Below are 19,226 nucleotides of genomic sequence, written 5' to 3'. Positions count from 1 at the left end.
ATATTTTGAGCACTTTTCCAATATAAAAACCCCTAATAAAGTTTTGGTTTTGCTGAGTTTTTTTTAAATCAGCATCCTAAATGTAAGATTAACTTTGGAAATCAATTAACTTTGAAAATTAAAAAGAGTATTTTTGTAAAGTTTAACTAGGAAAACCCACACATATACAGGTGAAACTTGAAAAATTAGAATGTTGTGCAACAGTTCATTTATTTCAGTAATGCAACTTAAAAAGGTGAAACTAATATATGAGATAGACTCATCACATGCAAAACAAGAAAGTTCAAGCCGTGATTTGTCATAATTGTGATGATTATGGCTTACAGCTCATGAAAACCCCAAATCCACAATCTCAGAAAATTAGAATATTACATGCAATCAATAAAACAAGGATTGTACATAGAACAATATCGGACCTCTGAAAAGTATAAGCATGCATATGTACTCAGTACTTGGTTTGGGCCCCTTTTGCAGCAATTACTGCCTCAATGTGGCATGGCATGGAAGCTATCAGCCTGTGGCACTGCTGAGGTGTTATGGAAGACCAGGATGCTTCAATGGTGGCCTTCAGCTCTTCTGCATTGTTCGGTCTCATGTCTCTCATCTTTTTCTTGGCAATGCCCCATACATTCTCTATGGGGTTCAGGTCAGATGAGTTTGCTGGCCAATCAAGCACAGTAATCCCATGGTCACTGAACCAAGTTTTGACGCTTTTGGCAGTGTGGGCAGGTGCCAAGTCCTGCTGGAAAATGAAGTCAGCATCCCCATAAAGCTCGTCTGCAGAAGGAAGCATGAAGTGCTCCAAAATCTCCTGGTAGATGGCTGTGTTGACCCTGGACTTAATGAAGCACAGTGGAGCAACACCAGCAGATGACATGGCTCCCCAAATCAACAGAGACTGTGGGAACTTCACACTGAACTTCAAGCATCTTGCAGTGGTGCCTCTCCATTCTTCCTCCATACTCTGGGTCCTTGGTTTCCAAATGAGATGCAAAAGTTCCTCTCATCAGAAAAGAGGACTTTGGACCATTGAGCAACAGACCAGGTCTGTTTTTCTTTAGCCCAGGTAAGACACTTCTGATGTCGTTTGTTGTTCAGGAGCAGCTTGACAAGAGGAAGATGACATTTGAAGCCCATATCCAGCATCCGTCTGTGTGTGGTAGCTCTTGAGGCACTGACTCCAGTCTCAGTCCACTCCTTGTGAAAGTCCCCAACACTTTTGAATGACCTTTTCCTGACAATCCTCTCCAGGCTGCGGTCATCCCTGCGGCTTGTGCATCTTTTTCTTCCACACTTTTCCCTTCCACATAACTTTCTATTAATGGGGTTTGATACAGCACTTTGGAACATCCAACTTTTGCAATTACCGTTTGAGGCTTTCCCTCCTTATGGAGGGTGTCGATGGTTTTCTGCACAACTGTCAGGTTAGCAGTCTTTCCCATGATTGTGATTCCTACTGAACCAGACTGAGAGACCATTTAAAGGCTCAGGAACCCTTTGCAGGTGTTATGGCTTAATTAGCTGATTAGAGTGGGACACTTTGCGCCTAGAACATTGCACCTTTTCACAATATTCTAATTTTCTGAGATTGTGGATTTGGGGCTTTCATGAGCTGTAAGCCATAATCATCACAATTATGATAAATCACAGCTTGAACTATCTTGCTTTGCATGCAATGAGTCTATCTCATATATTAGTTTCACCTTTTAAGTTGCATTACTGAAATAAATGAACTTTTGCACGATATTCTAATTTTTTGAGTTTCACCTGTATGTATCATATGCACCCTTCCAACCCACTCCTAAAAAGGCAAAAATAAATACTGCAGCATACCCCACTTTAGTGAAGGAAAATAAATGCGAATAAAAAACTTTACAACTTCTGTCTGCAGTGGGTCTGCAACTAGGCAGATACATACCCTCACAATGATAAAAATATGTGCAAAGAATGATTGTTATGTCTGGGCATTTTCCATGCAGGTTTCCAGTGGCAGGTTTTTACACATATGCAAAACTTTTCCAAAGATGTTTCTCTGGACCAGCACTAGGTATGCCCTGGAAGAGGAGGGTGTTATGCAGAGGTAGGTTGCTACCAGTTCGCACTGGTTCAGGCGAACCAGTAGTGGTATTTTGCCCTTGGTCGCAGAATGACCCAGACTGGCCATGCCCCTGAACCAGTTCCCCATTCGCCGCTGCAGTTGCTGGCATATATTTTAGTAATGTTTTCATGTTCTGCATATGCACAGAAGAATTTAGTCAACGGCGCAGGCACGCGCGGTGAACCAGCAGCAATACTGGCAGCAACCCACCCCTGGTGTTATGGTCTTGACTAATTCATATAGGTATGACAAAAGCATGCTGTACAAGAGCAAACATCTATCAACTTAGTATAAAGGGCTGGGAAGAATTATAGAGGCTGATTTGTTTGTTACAGAATTGACTTCCTGGGCCTCCAAAGCAAAGGCCTGGAGGAAGGAAAAGCCTCTGGACTCATGAGCCATTCAGTCTATTTGAGGATGATGCTCAGGATGGTATTGTACAGGTAGTCCTCAACTTCTAAGAGTTTGTTTTCATTTAGTGACCGATCAAAGTTACAATGGTACTGAAAAAAATGACATTACCATTTTTCAATCTTATGATTGGCGTTGCAGCTTCCCTATGGTCACGTGATCAAAATTTGGATGCTTAGCAACTGATTCATATTTATGGCGGATGCAATGTTCCAGAGTCATGTGATCTTCTTTTGCAACCTTCCAACAAGTAAAGTCAATGGGAAAAGCCAGATTCCCTCAATAACTGTGTTATTAACTTAACGACTGCAGTGATTCACAACTGTGGCAAGAAAGGTGATTATTTCAAAAAAATGACCATTTTACAATGAAAACGTAAAAAAAAAATTATCAATTGTTTCACTTAGCAACAGAAAATTTGGGCTCAATTTTGGTCATAAGTTGATGGCTATTGATACTGCCTTGTTCCTTCTGATTTGACAATACAGCAATTGGTGAATAGAAAGATTACCAAAAAAATAAATAAATCATACTTTCTGTTAGTTCTTGAGTCATCACCTTAATTTAAATCACCTTTAAAAATGATTAGGTCTCATTTGTTAGCATGACACAGATTCTGAAAGTCTAGAGCATAAAAATCATTCATTGTCTGACGGTTGTCTATGTGAGCAAAAAGAACAAATTGATAGCTACAGCTCATTAAAATGCTATAGAATTTTTCAGATCCAAGGTCTTTGAAGCATCATAAATACTTCCTCTAAACTGGATAAATTATATTTTATGTGGGACACTTTTCTTGAACTGGCAACCTCCATAGATTGCATTGAGAAAGACACTAATTTACTTTTAGTAATGGCAAATATTGGACTGAATTGCCATTATTGTGAAAGGGCTGGTATTTCACATTTTTAATCCAATCCTACTGTACTTTATAATAAAATATATACATGTGGGGGGAAATGTGGTGGTGGTAGCGTTTCACTAACCTTGTTTAACTGTGTCAGCATGTTAAAAGTAAGACAATTTAATCACCTTTATCAAAAGTATTACCCAAATCAGTTGTTCCGAGTCTGACTGGTTTGTAAAGATTTTAGGAATTTAGAATTAATGCAATTAGTTTTTGATATCAAAATGAGGTGATAGGCATAAAGTCAGAAGCATCTGGAACAGCTTGCCTCCAGAAGTTGTGAATGCCCCAACACTGGAAGTCTTTAAGATGATGTTGGATAGCTATTTGTCTGAAACGGTATAGGGTTTCCTGCCTAGGCAGGGGGTTGGACTAGAAGACCTCCAAGGTCCCTTCCAACTCTAGTATTGTATTGTATTGTATTGTATTGTAACTGTTTCAGTATGAGATTTTATAACTTTTATAAATTATCCAACTGTTTGGATTGTTTTCACAGCTAACACCTTTCTGAGAATAGATTTAGTAAATGGATGTAATGACTTTAGAGGAAAAATAATATTTATGAATTCTCTATTCTTTCCTTTAGCAGAATGAAGCATCAGATTCACAATGTTTGAAATTCTATAAAGGTAATCAATTTTTCCACAGAAATAAATAATCTAGAATTTCAAGTTCATTTCAAGCATTCCTGCATTCATATTCATCAGATGGGACTACTGTGAAATGGGATGCTTACTACAGGGACTATGGTCATCAATCAAATGTACAATGAGAAGATGCATGCCATTCTTTAAAGAGCATACATGAAACCAAGACTGAAGTCTACAATATACGCTGTAGAGGTTTCTGACCAGACAAACTGAAACTTATTAATCCCCCCCCCCTCCCCAGGAAGCTCAACCATTTTGTACCACCTGGAAATCCCTGAAAAACATAACCCTGTTTGCTGGTTGCTGATGAGTAACTCCAATGATATAATGCTATTTGCAGAATATTTAAGGTTCTTTTTGGTATCAGAAGTTACCATTTTTAAACCATGGGACTTTATTTGTTTAAAAGCACATGGAGCATTTTTCTTTAAACAAAAAGTCAAACTGAAACTTGGCCTCTGTTCAGACATGCCTGGACACATATCCAGCAGCCCCTTTACTAAGTGAGAGACATTTATGCTTGTACATGCTTGCTTCTGCATAGGCAAATTAATCAAAATGTGATGGGGTATGTAATCAATTTCTCCTTGCAAGGCATGCTTAACACACAGCCAGAGAAATACTTCTGGATGTGCTTTGCAGATGTGCAGAATCCTATCACTGCGTGGAAACATACAAAGACACATAATAACCTTTTTCTGCAAGTGGCTGCAATCATTATGAGGATACATCTCTGTGCAGTCGTAGACTTTACCCATATGCTTTTAACGGTTTTGTACCAGCTTTTATTACCAATTTAATGTATTTAATATTAATAGGATTATTATTATAGCATTTTTAAATTGTAAACATGCTCAAAAATAGGGTTTGCTTAAAGCACAGGTTTTCAGCATGGTCTTTTCTAATGGGATTAGGCACTAGATCATATACAGTTGATGACTTCTACACTATTGGATTTTAATTATTTACTTTAGTGATGTCGCTTATTAAAACTACTGATAAGCTCCCATCATATGTTAGTATACAGTGTAATTACTAACAGCTAATTTATTCACTCATATTATAAACTAACTGTTGATAGGGCCCATATACAGTACATAGTAGCTCAGCAAGACAGTCAATGATTTTTTTTTATAAAGCTCACTTAAGAGAGGTTACCATCTCTGCTTTATTTAAAAATAGAAATGTTGTTAATTGTCTTCTAATGTTGCTTTGACTTATGTAAAAGTCAGCTCTGAACACTTTCAGATGATGGAAAAGAAACAGATTAAATCAGTAACATCCATTGAAGAGGGAATACTTGGAATCCTGATGAATACAAATGACTCATGAAGGTTAATGAGGTTCAACATGAGTTTAAAAGAATAGAATGAATATATTTGGTATGTACAGAACATTATCCAATTTGTCCATATAACTTTTCAAAGATACATTAGTGCGAGCTAAATTAACTTTTTTATTGTCAATTATAAAATATCTCTTTCTTCCCCAATTAACTATCACATATCCTTAGTCCCACTCAAGAAAAGTTCACACAATAAAGTAGACAAAAGAGAATAGCTCATCAGAAATATCAGTCTTTGCTTTTTATAAAGAAAAATAAAGACTTTAAACAAAACATAGAATTGCCTCAATATTTTTCTGCAGGGCTTTAAGATAGTTTGCATCCAATCTAGCCTGTGCATATATCTTAATTTTACTAGTTTTCTTCCAGGAAGTTGCCTCATTTATATTTTAGAGTATAGATGGCTAAGATGAATTAAGCCTGCCCATTCTTATTATAATTCAGAACTGCATAAACCTCCAAACTGAAAATTAAATGGGCTTAATATCCCTATCCAATTAAAAAGTTTGTAACAAGATCAGCCCAATTCCCATTAGAGGTTTTGAACAAACCACAATTAAACCATCAATGACGGCTGCTTTTGCCTAGACTCTAGGCCCTAGAGCAAGCCGAGCAATCCAGTCCACAGAATCTCAATTTTAAATCTGAACAGCTTGATTTTGAGTGTCATATAAAATAAATTTATCAAGCCATTCTGAGGCAAATCCTAAACTTTTCCAACCATCCATAGAGCAAGTTTGCTCATCTTGCTCATCAACTCCATCTGGAAAAAGCAAAGAACAATATTACATTTGCATATGGAAACAGATTTGATGGGATGCTGTTTCACTGTTGCAGTTTTCAAATTCACAGTCTTTTATGGCCTAATGTTGCATCAAGAGTGAAATTATCCTCAAAGGATAATGACAGGAAGCAAAATGTGAATTGCATAATGGTGCAGGGGACTAGGTCTATGATTTCAAATCTACAAAAGAACAGGTTACCTGCTATGAATATTTTTATCTTCCAATCGTACAGCAAAATTCCCAGAAATTCTTTGGGGTTGCAAATGTAAAAAGTGATCAGATTCCAAATTATATTCCTAAAAAGAAATTTTGTTTTCCTCTCATAAAGTACAGTGGTACATAATTGCTTTGAAACTCATGGAATTTGGTGCTCAACACATTTTGACATGAATATTTTGCCCCAGTACTCAACATTTGCTTGGTACTCAACACATAAGCCAGAGCTTGTCATGTTATGACTCACTACATTATTCCTTATGGGAATTATGATTCACTACATTATTCCTTATGGGAAAAATATGTTTGGTACTCATTGTTTTTGGTACTCATTGCATTTCCCAGAACCAATTAACAGTAATACCTAAGTACCATTATAGCTTGTGACACCCTGGTTAAATACAAGGAATGCAATAGATTTTAAGCAACTATGTTGTAAATTAACTGCTTTCCTACATGCTCATTTATTTTAGAGTTCTCTTTATTAGATTTGTATTCAATAACATTTACTCTTTACTCTGCACTTGACTTCTGAAGAAGTTATAGCTTCTGATCCAATTATGATTATAAGAGTATTTTATTTATTTTTATTTATTTTAAATTCTGCCTTTATTATTTTTATATATAACTCAAGGCAACAAACATACCTAATACTCCTTCCTCCTTCTGTTTCCCCCATAACAACAACCATGCAAGGTGAGTTGGCTGAGAGAGAGTGACTGGCCTAAAGTGTATGTGCCAAGCTAGGACTAGAACTCACAGTCTCCTGGTTCCTAGCCTGATGCCTTAGCCAAGCTGGTATCAAGGAAGTAAAATATTATTTTTATATGCTATTTCTTTATGCTCTTCAAATATGTTCAACTGAAACCCCTCTAAAATAATAGCTATGACCAAATGTACATTTAAATTTATAATCAAATTTAATAATTTTATAAGTATGGCATAACTATTATATGAGATTCATACTAATCAATAATCATAGTAAGAAATCAAAACAGCAATCATCTCAATTTATCTATAATTTTAGTCATGTGTTCTAAATAATCTCTATGTCAGGGCTGGGCAATTAATTTTCCCAAGGAGCCACATGAGACTCTGGGACTGTTGTAGAGAGCAGCCGTTTTCCAGGCTGCCTCTCCACCATCGCTGCACCACCACTGCTACTCGTCCCGACATAGGCCAGATAGGGACAGTCGATGGATCAGATGTGAGTCCGCAGATCACGAAAAGCCCATGTATGTTCTATGTCAACTGAATAAAGATATAAATCTATTTTGGAATTTGAAACATTCTTTTCAAACATATGCGTGACCAAAGAGTACCCATTCAAGAACAATTGCTAGAAGTAATGCTTACAAAAAACTAATACAATTTAAATAGCTTTTTTTAGAACAAAACTGACAAGACTACATGTAATGCAAAAAGAATAATCCCTTTAATGGTGGCAGACTGCTATGACATTTCTTTTTTAAAGCAAATACGGCGCCAAACAATAATATGCCCTTATCATTTAATTTTGACTGAACTACCAGTCTATTGTCAAATTCTGCACAGTGTAACATCCATCCTGTGGTTGGAAATGTAAAGCTAGCTGCAAACTATGTTGTTTCTCTCTATCATATAATATATGTGGGTATATGCATATTATTTATTTATTCATTCATTTGTTTATTTCTGTCATGTTTTTGTAGTGTGTGTGTGGTGATCCTTTGAGAACTGTATGCAATGTAATTTAATTTTAATGTATGCTGATTAGTGTACATTTAAAGTGACAATAAATATATTCTCAGTTGAAGATCCTGAAATCTTTTTGTGACACCACAGCATACTAGCATCTGTCCACTGAGCAACAAAGAGATACCTGATGAAATAACAATTCCCTATTTTTCTCTTTTATGACAAAGCAGCACAGAAATATTTCAATTGAAATATTTCCTACTCTGATCGCATCCATTTGCCTGAAATTATGATGTCCACAGTCCATTGGTCCTCTCATTTTTAAAATATTGTGGCACTAACTTCTGGTTTACCCAAATGATGCTAGCCAACACTATCTTCATATTATCATCATGTTATACCAAGTACTCAGATTAGACAACCTTCCCTTTCAAATCTCAAGAAAGGGTCACAGTCTGGACAAAAGGAGAAAGTCAGTGAGAATCTTATAATTGATTTTCCTTGGTCAGTTCCATTGTCACAGATGATGTTGTCACTCTCAGCTGATTCTCTCAATTTGTTTGAGTTAATCTTGCTCAGAATCAAACTAAATTGCTCACAGTTGCCAGGAAAAGAAACTTAATTTTCTGCACATGGATGGCTTGAGGAGCAGGAAACTGCTCTGTCACTACAGATTTTCTACAGAATTGTGTTGGAATTTTTTAAATTTTGACTTTAGGTAACTGTTACTCAGAGGCTTGACCAATACTAGGTCAAAGCTATATCTCTCACTCACAGGTATCAACTGGTTAAACATATGTCTTAAAACTGTATTTATTAGGTAATGGAAGAATTATTAATTCTTAAGAATTATGGTTAATAGTTTGGTAGTTCCAGAAATTATACCCAGCAGGAGATAAGTTATAGTTAGAGTTACTGGAAGTACTTAACTGAAAATAAAATTTCCATGAAGTCATGTTCAAATAGTGACTACTTGGACACATCTATCTTTTTTATCATTAACATAGAACTGATTTCCCACTGCCTTTTCCATTGATTGCTTTTTTGAGCTTCCAATCTAGTCTATAGACCCAAGTAGCCTCCCATTCAAGTACTAAATAGAGCTGACCTTACTCTGCATCTTCAAGACTAGCTGGATGCTTTGTCAGCTGTATTTTTCACAAATAAAAGCCTTCATATTTGGTATTGATGGGAACCACTACTTTCCTTAAATGACAGTCCTGCATTGACATAAGAACTATGCACCATGCTACTCAAGACTGTGACAAGACTACAAATAAGGACTTGTATGAATGTATGTTGCTCAATATTATTACTTGTCCTGCCATTCAAATTCCCTAGAGATATCAAAATAAATAACATGGAAAGGGAAAGACGACAAGGCTAAAACCCAATATACTGGTTTCATGTACAGAATTTTTTTCTGTTTGTTTCTTTATAAAGAAAGCAATGATGATGATGTTTATGAGGTAAACTTTAGCATACATACCTCTCATTTGCAAAGTAAAAGCCCCTACAGTTATAATGTAAGAAAAAGTTTACCTCCATTTGCATCACAAGCTGCAATTTCTCTTTGTCTTTGCGCTCAACGCATCGCTGAAGCTCCTCTATCTCTGACATCACAGCACTGTGGTTTAATTGTGCTCTTAATTCCCAGATCTGTTTCTCCATCTCTTGCTTCTCAGGATCAGACCTCTCAACAACTGGAACACATGATACAATTTAGGATCAGAGCAAACCAAGAGGGAAAACAAGGCTCCTTCTAAACAGAATTTTTCTATGGAGCAATATAGTTAATGGAACATTTAAACATATGTTTCAACATATGCGTGTCTATACTCCATCAACTTGATTTCCTTTTAGTTCCGTGCTATTGCCTCCTTTGAATGACATTTTGGAACATAATGGAAAAACTGATTTGGGCCACTGCAGATAGGGGAGTTGCCTTCCTCAGAAGCCATCTCTAACTCCATGATAACAATTAGCTTTTTAAATATTCTGATTCACCTTTTTCGAAGTCAGAAAAAAGAGAAAGAGCTAGTACATTACCAATAGCAAGCCCTAGAACATATTTCTGCTTTATGTTTCTCTAGGTGGAGACATCTCCAGAGAGATATTCCCAAGGAGGGATTTTTAAAAAAATCTAATTTGAAAGAGGCATTGAAGACGAGAAAGAGCAAGATTTTGTCAATTAAGGATACATTTAGTTTCCCCCCCCCCCATAAGTTTCTGCTTGAGATCAAATCACAAATGAACTGAAATCAAGAAAGGATACAAAAAGGGAGCTTCTAGGCTGTGAGAATCATTTTTTTTTCCAGCTAAATAGCAAAGGACCAAATAGTGGCCCAGAGTTGATTAGCCCCTCTAAAGCTGCCCCGTTTCTCAATGAAAATGCTTCCATTTTCATATATAGAAATATATAATACAGATATAGAACAGAGAAAGATAAAGAAAAAGGATTTTAAGATATAAAGTACAGATAAATAGTAATTTTTGATAAACCAGTATTTTTTATTTAAAAAAATATCTGCACGCTCCTCCCTTCTCAATGCCAGGACGACATAGCTGCTAGACTCACAATGTTGGACAGGTGGGGGAGGAGGGGAGAAGACAAAATGTCTACCTGTGAGCTCCACAGCCACGGCCTCGTGAGAAGTCAACAGAACAAACAGAGGCCCCAAAGCCCTGCTGTAAAAGAGGCAACAGGAAAGGAGGTTGCAGCTGCAGAAACTGGGTTGTGCAGGGTACCTCTCTTTCTTTCCTCAGACCTGATCTGAGATCCTTTTTCCCCTCAGCTGGAACCCTCCTTTGAAGGAGGAGAAAAAGAAAGGGGCCCAACCAGGAACAATTCAGCAGAAAAGGCAAAGAAGCAGAAATAGAAACCAAACGATAAAGAAACCAAAAGGTAAAGGACCAAATGAATGAAAAATGCAGCATAGATCTAGAAAGAGTGCCAATACATATAGAATTGCATATAAGAGAAATATAGATATCAGCAGCACGGGAATAGAATAGAATAGAATAGAATAGAATAGAATAGAATAACAGAGTTGGCAGGGACCTTGGAGGTCTTCTGGTCCAACCTCCTGCCTAGGCAGGAAACCCTACACTACTTCAGACAAATGGTTATATACAGTATATACAGTATAGATATACAGGGAATATACAGTATAGATCTGGAACAGAGAACAGAGAAAGATAAAGAAATAGGTCTTTAAGATATAGTGCATATAAATAGTCTACAGAAAATAGATCGTGGAACGACAATATACCAGGAATACTGATTTTGGAATAGAAAATTAGTATAAACTAAGAATAGGATTAAGCATCAGTATAGATAGAATATCAATAGTAAAGTATTAGTTTTCTAAAATAGCTGAAGGCATTTGTAATTTACAATTCCCTTTTTGTTCACTATTTTTGGTTGTTTTTTTTAAAAAAAGTCTGCCCTACTCATGAAGGGAGATGCAAAAACAAAGCAATTGTACCAGTTTCCAGTCCTTTTGTGATGAGTCTGAGTCAATCTGATCATTTGCAGTTCAAAAAAGTACCCACAACATACAATTTGCTGATTGCATTAAGCAAACAAATGGGTCTATGGTTGGCAGGGTCTGGACTATTTCCTTTGTTTTTATAAAAATAGATGATAGTGGCATGGTTCCAAACAATATAAAAATGTGCTGAACTGCTAATACGGGTAAATAAGACAGCCAACACTGGAGCCAACCAACCTTTTTTTTCCTTTTAGTAATTCTAAGGGTAAAATTTTCTGCCAGAGGTCTTTCAGGTTTTAGCTGTATAATAAGGACCTTGACCTCAGCAAGCTAATCAGGAACAACACTTCAAGAGTCAGCCACAAATGGATTATCCAGTGATTCCACTGTGAAAATATTCTGGCAATAGTTTTCCCATGCCTCTCTGTAGCTGTTAACTAAGTGCCAGAACCAAGAATGGTTTTTAAGCTTAGCAGCTGGAATTAAATTCTCCCACCTGAATGGGATGTCACAGCCCATAATCCAGTTTCAGCAGATCTAAGTGACTTCAGATGCCTAGAATAAATCCTCACAGCAACCCTGAAGATTTAGGAAATCTAACTATACTGATCTGTTCAATGCCAAATGAAACAAAGGCTAAAATCAACCAAGCATAGTTGATTTATTGCCTCCATCTATTGCTGTATGAGATGTTAGAATGCAACCATACAGCTCTTCCTGACATGAATAGCAAACAGAAGTCTCTTCCATAGCTCATACATACACTTTTGTTTGCCTCTCAGTTTTTATTATATTCCCACAGCAGGAGATGCAAAGAGTAGATTATGAGATACTAGCAGGTCCCCTAATCTTTCAGCAGCCTATAAAATATTAGCATTTTCCACTCATTTTTTATCTCAAAAAATTGTGCAATATGTTTTCCATAACTTAAATTGTGTCTCTTTTAACTCTCAGTATTTTTTAAAATATATCAGTGTCATAATTTTACAGCACCCCTGCAGAGTAATGAGTAAAAATAAGTTGAGATGGTGAGCATTTACACGCTCATTTTTTAAAATATTTTTGTCTGTGTGATGTGGGTTTAGCATTATTTATCTCTGCCCCTTGGCAAAATGTGGCTTACCATTCCAAGTACTACTGTAGGTTTTTCTCTTGAGTAATGGTTACCAAAGGTAGAAGGAAAAGTCCTACCTTTTTGCTTCCTCCTGTCATCCTGCTGCTCATTTAGATGGTTTTGATGATGCTTAGAAACCTGAGATATTTGTTGTTGCAGAGTCAAACGGTCCTCTTCTGCTCTAAGAAGTTGGGAACGAAGATCTTCAATCTAACACACACACATACATATACACAGACAAGTGCCAGCTTTTTAAACAAGCTAGAAAATGATTTCAATCAAATCTGGCATTGTATCTTCATGGATGTTATTAAAGCTTTAAAGGACAGAAAAGCACAAGCAAAATGAGACTCTATTATCTATTATCCATGAAGTATAATTAGTAATAAATGAAATACATGCAATATTGACAAATGTTCCATATTTATTTATTAATTTTTATTTGTCACCTATCTTGCTGTGGGGCTACTCTAGGCAGCTTACAATAATAAAAAGGAAGAAAATGAAAAGAGTGTAAACAGAAGTAAAATAATAACAGCTCCATAAAATAAACAATGAAAAAGAACACAATGAGAATACTTCCATATGATAATAATCATATGTAATGATGTCATTAGACATTAACCTCTGCTTGCAGCTATAGCATCTGACTTGGAATTTAGGAGAAGCAAATAGTAAAGAGCATGAGTTAATGAATGAACTCAAATGAAAGAAATATAGATTTATTGTATGTTTGTGAACCTAAGAAAAAGGGAATGGATATAATAGATGTAAATGACATTGGTATAATGTTACAGAGTGGAGAAACGGAAAGTGTAGATGTCCCAAAGGTGCTTTTTCCAAAAGGTAACTGAACTTGATGTTTTTCTTTGAAAATTTTCCAGTTTTGAAGAAGCTCCTTGGATAAGAAGTGAAACATTTTCAAAAAAACCAACAACAGTCCAGTTGCCTTTTAGAAAAAACACCTTTGGGACAACTATGACCTGGATGATTGAGAATCTCCATAGACATGAAGGTGTAGGTTTAATTATGACTGAAAGGACTAAAATACTGTATATGTCAGAAAGTATGATTTTATATTATCCAGATAGTTCTGGTACATATGAAAACAGAAACTCATGCATTATTAGTAGTTGTATATTATATTCCCATTAATCGTAATTATGGAAAAATGGATGAGTTTGGGGGGAAATTACACCACAATCTGAATGAATGCAATCCAGAGGACAAATTTGTTTCAGGTGACATGAATGTATGGTGGGGATAAGATGAAAGGGTAAAGAAAACGTTCCAGGGTTCAGAGCGCAAGAATGGTAGTTGGGGAAAAAATGTGGACATATAAGAAAAGTCAGGGGGGAAAAAACACATGTTCCTGTTGAAAGGAATATTTTTAAATGAAATGTTAAGATGACATAAATGGTATATGGAAATGACTGTGGAATATCTCATGAGACAATAAACATCTGAACCCAGTGGAAATAAGATACTATGTGTGGTAAACCAACAAGAATCAGGATCAAGAAAAATGGATGAGTGAATAATAAAAAATGCAGAAAAAATACACGTACAAGCAGTCCTCAACTTACAACCACAATTGAGCCCAAAATTTCTATGAGACATTTGTCAAGTGACAAATGCCCCATTTTATGACCTGTCTTGCCACAGTTGTTAAGCGAATCACTGCAGATAATAACCCAGTTGTTAAGTCAATTGGGCTTCTCCATTGACTTTACTTGTCAAAAGGTTGCAAAGGTTAACCACATGACCTTGGGATACAGCAATGATCATAAGTATGAACCAATTGCCAAGCATCTGAATTTCGATCGCATAATCAGAGGGATGCTACAAAAGTTGCAACTGTGAAAAATGGTCATAAGTCACTTTTTCCAATGCCGTTGTAATTTTGAATAATGACAAAATGAACTGTTGTAAGTCAGGAACTACCTGTATGATAGAAGAATATTGAGATAGCTCAGTTATACAGACAAAATGGATGAAGACCAAGTGGCAAAACTAGTATGTGAAGAAAGAATGGATGTTTTGAAAGAAAAGTCATGATTGGGCAGAACTGAAGAGATTCTCAGAATCTTTTGTTTAAATAACAAAAGGTAATGCATGAATCAGTGTATAGATGTGGTGGAAGCAAGGATGAATTACAAAGATAAAGAGTAAGTTATTAGCTTATCTTCTGCTATTATTTCCTTTTGCCTGTTATTTCTCATTATTTTTCTGCATTTTGTGTACTGCTGTTTTACCTAAAAAGGAATAGTGTGATGGATTGACTCTTCCTGCCTATACCATTTTCCTATTCAAAATAATTCTCATCTAGCTACTGTTTTCCTGAAAGGTGGAAAATACACATCAAATTGTTATATATTTAATAATGATTATAAGTGCAATACACAAGATTTTGAATGGAAAAATGGAGGCAGAGGTTTAGTCATATTGCTGGAAAAACAAACATTTACCAAAAAGAAATGAGATACTATAAGGAATTCATTTTCAAACTAAAATTTCTTTATAGCAAAATATTACAACTTCACCACACGTGGGAAAAAATGTCCAATGTGTTAATTTCTTTAATTATAACATATGATCTTCTGCATTCTTTCAAAACATATCAGAATGCCTACATTAGGAAGGCTGAAGTTTTGAATTAGCACATTAAATTAATGTATCTTGAGCAATAAATAGAACATTTCAATCTGTATTATTTATTAGGCTACTTTATTTTCAAACACATTAATCTACCATTTATATAATAGACATTATGTATGGGTTTGAGAAAATAAGCGAACAAACAAAACCAAATCAAAAACTCAAACTAATTAAGATTAAGAAAGCTTTTTAGATGACCAGAGAGAGTCCACCTTTCTTAAAACCCAGCTTGTTTTAATAGTATCAATTAGAGCAAAGAGCAATTGCAACATAGAATACCTCCAAGAAACAAATGCTTTCAGTTGCAGCAAACTAAAATGTAAGAAATTAAATATGCAAATGACACATGCCCTGGTATTCTGTATGGTAGCTTTCTACAATCCTTCAGGAATGTACAATTCTGTACATTCTAGTCCAAAAATGTATAGTAGAGAACTATTGAAAATGGAAAACAAACAACTGGTTCAAATCCCCATGTAGTCTTGAAACCAATTTGGTAATCTCAAATTGAATGCTCTCTCCTTTTAAAGAGTCCCATGCTGAAGGATAAAGGTACAAAATGCAAAACAATAAACTAAATCGCTTGTTAGGGACACTTTCTTTAAAAAACTGGAGAACGTCTTTGGTAGGTTGGTGCCATCTCATAATGCAAAATAAGACCACCTTTTTCTGTTACATATTTGTAGGCACTTTTTTTGACATATTTAATTTTGTAATCTAACTTACGACACAAGCTTCTGAATATTTTCTCAGCACATCTCATCCCAACTGTCTGCTGAGTTGATACAAATTTTATGAGACCCAAATATAGCCAACTGTTAAAACAATTACCTGGTGGAGAAGAATTTCTCTATTACTTTCTGAATGATCCAGTTTCCTCTGGGAATGCTCCAAAACCTGTTCAAGCTTAATAGAATAAGAAACAATTTCATTGCTAGTAATATTTGGGTTATACTTATTAAGTACCATATTTAAATAATTTGAAGTATTTTGAAAGTTTTATTTATTATACAATACTACAGGCAATTCAAAAATGCTTTTTATCTCAGTGGTATCTTAAAGCAAATGATCTGTTTAGAGACAGGTGTGTCTCTGCCTGTCTGTCTGTCTGTCTGCCTGCCTACCTAATTTATTTGCGGCCTATATTATGGATTTGGAGATTCTGAGAATTGACTTTTCTTTAACATTCTATTACATAATTAAGCTGTTACAGCATCCCCTGCTATTGAGTCTAATGCATTTTTAAATGTGGTTTAGTTCCTAGAAATCTCCTAGTCTTCCGGATAGGAGGGTAGGATATGAACAGTCAAAATTTCAACGCAGAATGCAGAATAAAAAAGAACATTGCGTATGACTACCAACAATACAAAACAGAAAGAAAGTGCAATGCTCTTACAAAATGACTGATATTAATAATAATATTTTTTTTAAAAGGAACAGTGCCTCAGGATTGATCTATGATTTTCAAGGCACAATTCATGCTAAAGCCAAAACTTCAAATAGCTTGGATCTTATTGTAACCACTAAGAACAAAATGTCCTCTTCCAATATTCTCTTTTGAAGAGTATCTAAAAATAACAGTTGGTACAAACATGTGGCAGCCAAAATAATACAATATGCTTTTTATTATTATTATTTATTGTTACAAAAAAGAAAAAAATAGTGTACAAAATAAGATGAAAAAGTGGTCAATTAAACTTAACATTTAATATATAGGATCCACCCTGGCTGGGTGCTGAAAGAAAAAACAGTAAATTATCTTCCCCTTTGGCATACACACATACATACACACATACATACATATATACATACATAAATACAATATATATTTATATTATATTCATGTATGTATGTATGTATGCACCGGTATGTATGTATGCATGTATGTATGTAGGTAGGTAGGTAGGTAGGTAGGTAGGTAGGTAGGTAGGTAGGTAGGTAGGCAGGCAGGCAGGCAGGCAGGTAGGTAGGTACAATATATAGAATAAGAAGAAAAAGCAGTCGACAGGTTGAGCTAAACATTACACTAATCTTCAAATCCCTCTGTTAACCATCTGTTATTACACTTAGTGCATAGAAAGTCCACAAACAGTTTCCAGTCTCTTATAAAGCTGTCTAGTCAGTTTGCTTTTTCGTTATGATTTCATTTCATATTTAAACTGATTTGCCTGGCAGTTCATTTACAGATCCAATATAAAACACTGTATATTATCAACCAGGTATATGATGAAGATACATATACCTGACCATCAACTGCATTCATCTTTAGAGGCACTACTTTATATACCATTGCTCAAAGAATTTGGCAAAAAGATGAAAAACCGTATTTTTAGTGATGGCTCTTTGTAGTTCTCCCCAACAGGGATATTTGGTTTGCTTTCTTCCACCAATTTTAATTCTTGCATGCATGTACATAAATTTCAATTATTTAAGTTTCTCAGTTTTAATGATACTTAACTGGCTTAAACCAAATTTCAGTTCAAATGATGTTCAAGTCATATTCAGTTGGAAGCCTACCCATTACAACTTTAATTTCTTAAATTGCATGGGGCCAAAAAAACCTCCTTTATATGAAGGTACAGATAATTATCATTGTTGTTCCACTTGTGCCACATTCAGAGCCCATCAGTTCAGACAATAAACAAAGGGTTTTCTTTTTTAAAAACTTGCAATATTTAGCTTTGAACACCAATGAGAAAAGAAGTATATTTTGTCTTGTTTGGAGTGCCTTCATGAAATATGTTGTGAACTAGGTTTGAGAGATCATTTCAGTCTGAAGCCCAATTTCTCAGTTCAAATCCCCTTTCTAAGCAGAATGTCATGATGAAGATGGGGCGACAAATAGCAAGATCCGCCATAATTCTGATTACACTTCATTAGCTGATTGGTGAATGCTTGCCAGGAGATAATTATTCTACTTGGAGAGATCTCCCGGTGTAATTTAGAATTATGATCATCCAAAGTTCTGTGGGGAGCTTACATTAGTAGAACAGATGCTCCATGCATACTATCATCATCAGGCTGAACACATGGCTTAACATTCCAACAAAATGCCTTCCATACCAAAATCCAGCATATGATGAGGAATAGTTTCAGATCAGTTTTCCTCCCCTTCCCTTTCTATATTTTAAGATTTTTCTACATCTTAACATGAGAAACATAAACCACAACTATGCCGTCTGACAGTTGGGGAAAAGTTCATGCACATTTTTTTCTTAATCACACAGGGAAAAGCCACTACAAGACACAGCATCACTACCGATAGAATTTTTAAATCTTACTTTGCTTTTTTCATCTTCCATTTTTGCAATTCTATTTTTCAAGACAATTTCCGCTCCATTGGCTTTAGCATCTTGTTGCTTTAAAGCCTTGAAAGAATAAAAAGAGAGGATGTGGGATTTCAAGGGAATAATTAATGTATAAATATGCTAAACAATATTCACTTTGTTCTCTTTTGTCTGATGATACATATGGACTTTATCTACATATTGTAGATGCATACTGTTCAAAATAAAAGATGACTCTGACATATACTAATCTGTGAATATCTCTGGTCCAAACATTGAACTAAATTTCACTGAAGATCTGTTCTTTTCTTTTATCAGAGGATACCATCCACCATATTGTGTGGTACAGAGCAAAAAAGGTTGTATATTAAAAGAGGTCATGAGTGACGGATTTCCCATATGCAAGGAGTCCTCATTTAGCAACCACTACTTCAGCAACCATTCAACTTTATGACAATATTGAACAAATTGTAATTACGACTGGACTAGGCCATTGCAGTCATATGATCACAAATTGTGATCTTCCCTGCCAACTTCTCACAAGCAAAATCAATAGGGGACTCAGCAGGTAATTAGAAGTGGGG

General features: G+C 35.5%; 1 protein-coding gene across 9 annotated transcripts in view; it reads right to left on the bottom strand.

Annotated features, from left to right (window-relative positions):
• CEP128 (centrosomal protein 128) overlaps positions 1-19,226 on the bottom strand; it is a 208,963-nt gene that overhangs the window by 160,840 nt on the left and 28,897 nt on the right. For all 9 annotated transcript variants that reach the window (XM_081935596.1, XM_081935594.1, XM_081935593.1 and 6 more), the window contains exons 9-12: positions 18,637-18,723; positions 16,187-16,261; positions 12,775-12,907; positions 9,632-9,792 (exon numbers count right to left, since the gene is read on the bottom strand). In XM_081935596.1, coding sequence (XP_081791722.1) covers positions 9,632-9,792; positions 12,775-12,907; positions 16,187-16,261; positions 18,637-18,723 — 456 coding nt within the window. The remainder of the gene's footprint in view (positions 1-9,631; positions 9,793-12,774; positions 12,908-16,186; positions 16,262-18,636; positions 18,724-19,226) is intronic.

The sequence above is a fragment of the Natrix helvetica genome (assembly GCF_964273705.1).
Source record: "Natrix helvetica genome assembly, chromosome: 1".
In the NCBI taxonomy this organism is placed as follows: domain Eukaryota; kingdom Metazoa; phylum Chordata; class Lepidosauria; order Squamata; family Natricidae; genus Natrix; species Natrix helvetica.
Note: the sequence above shows the minus strand (reverse complement) of the source record. Positions and strands in the feature narration are given on the sequence as shown.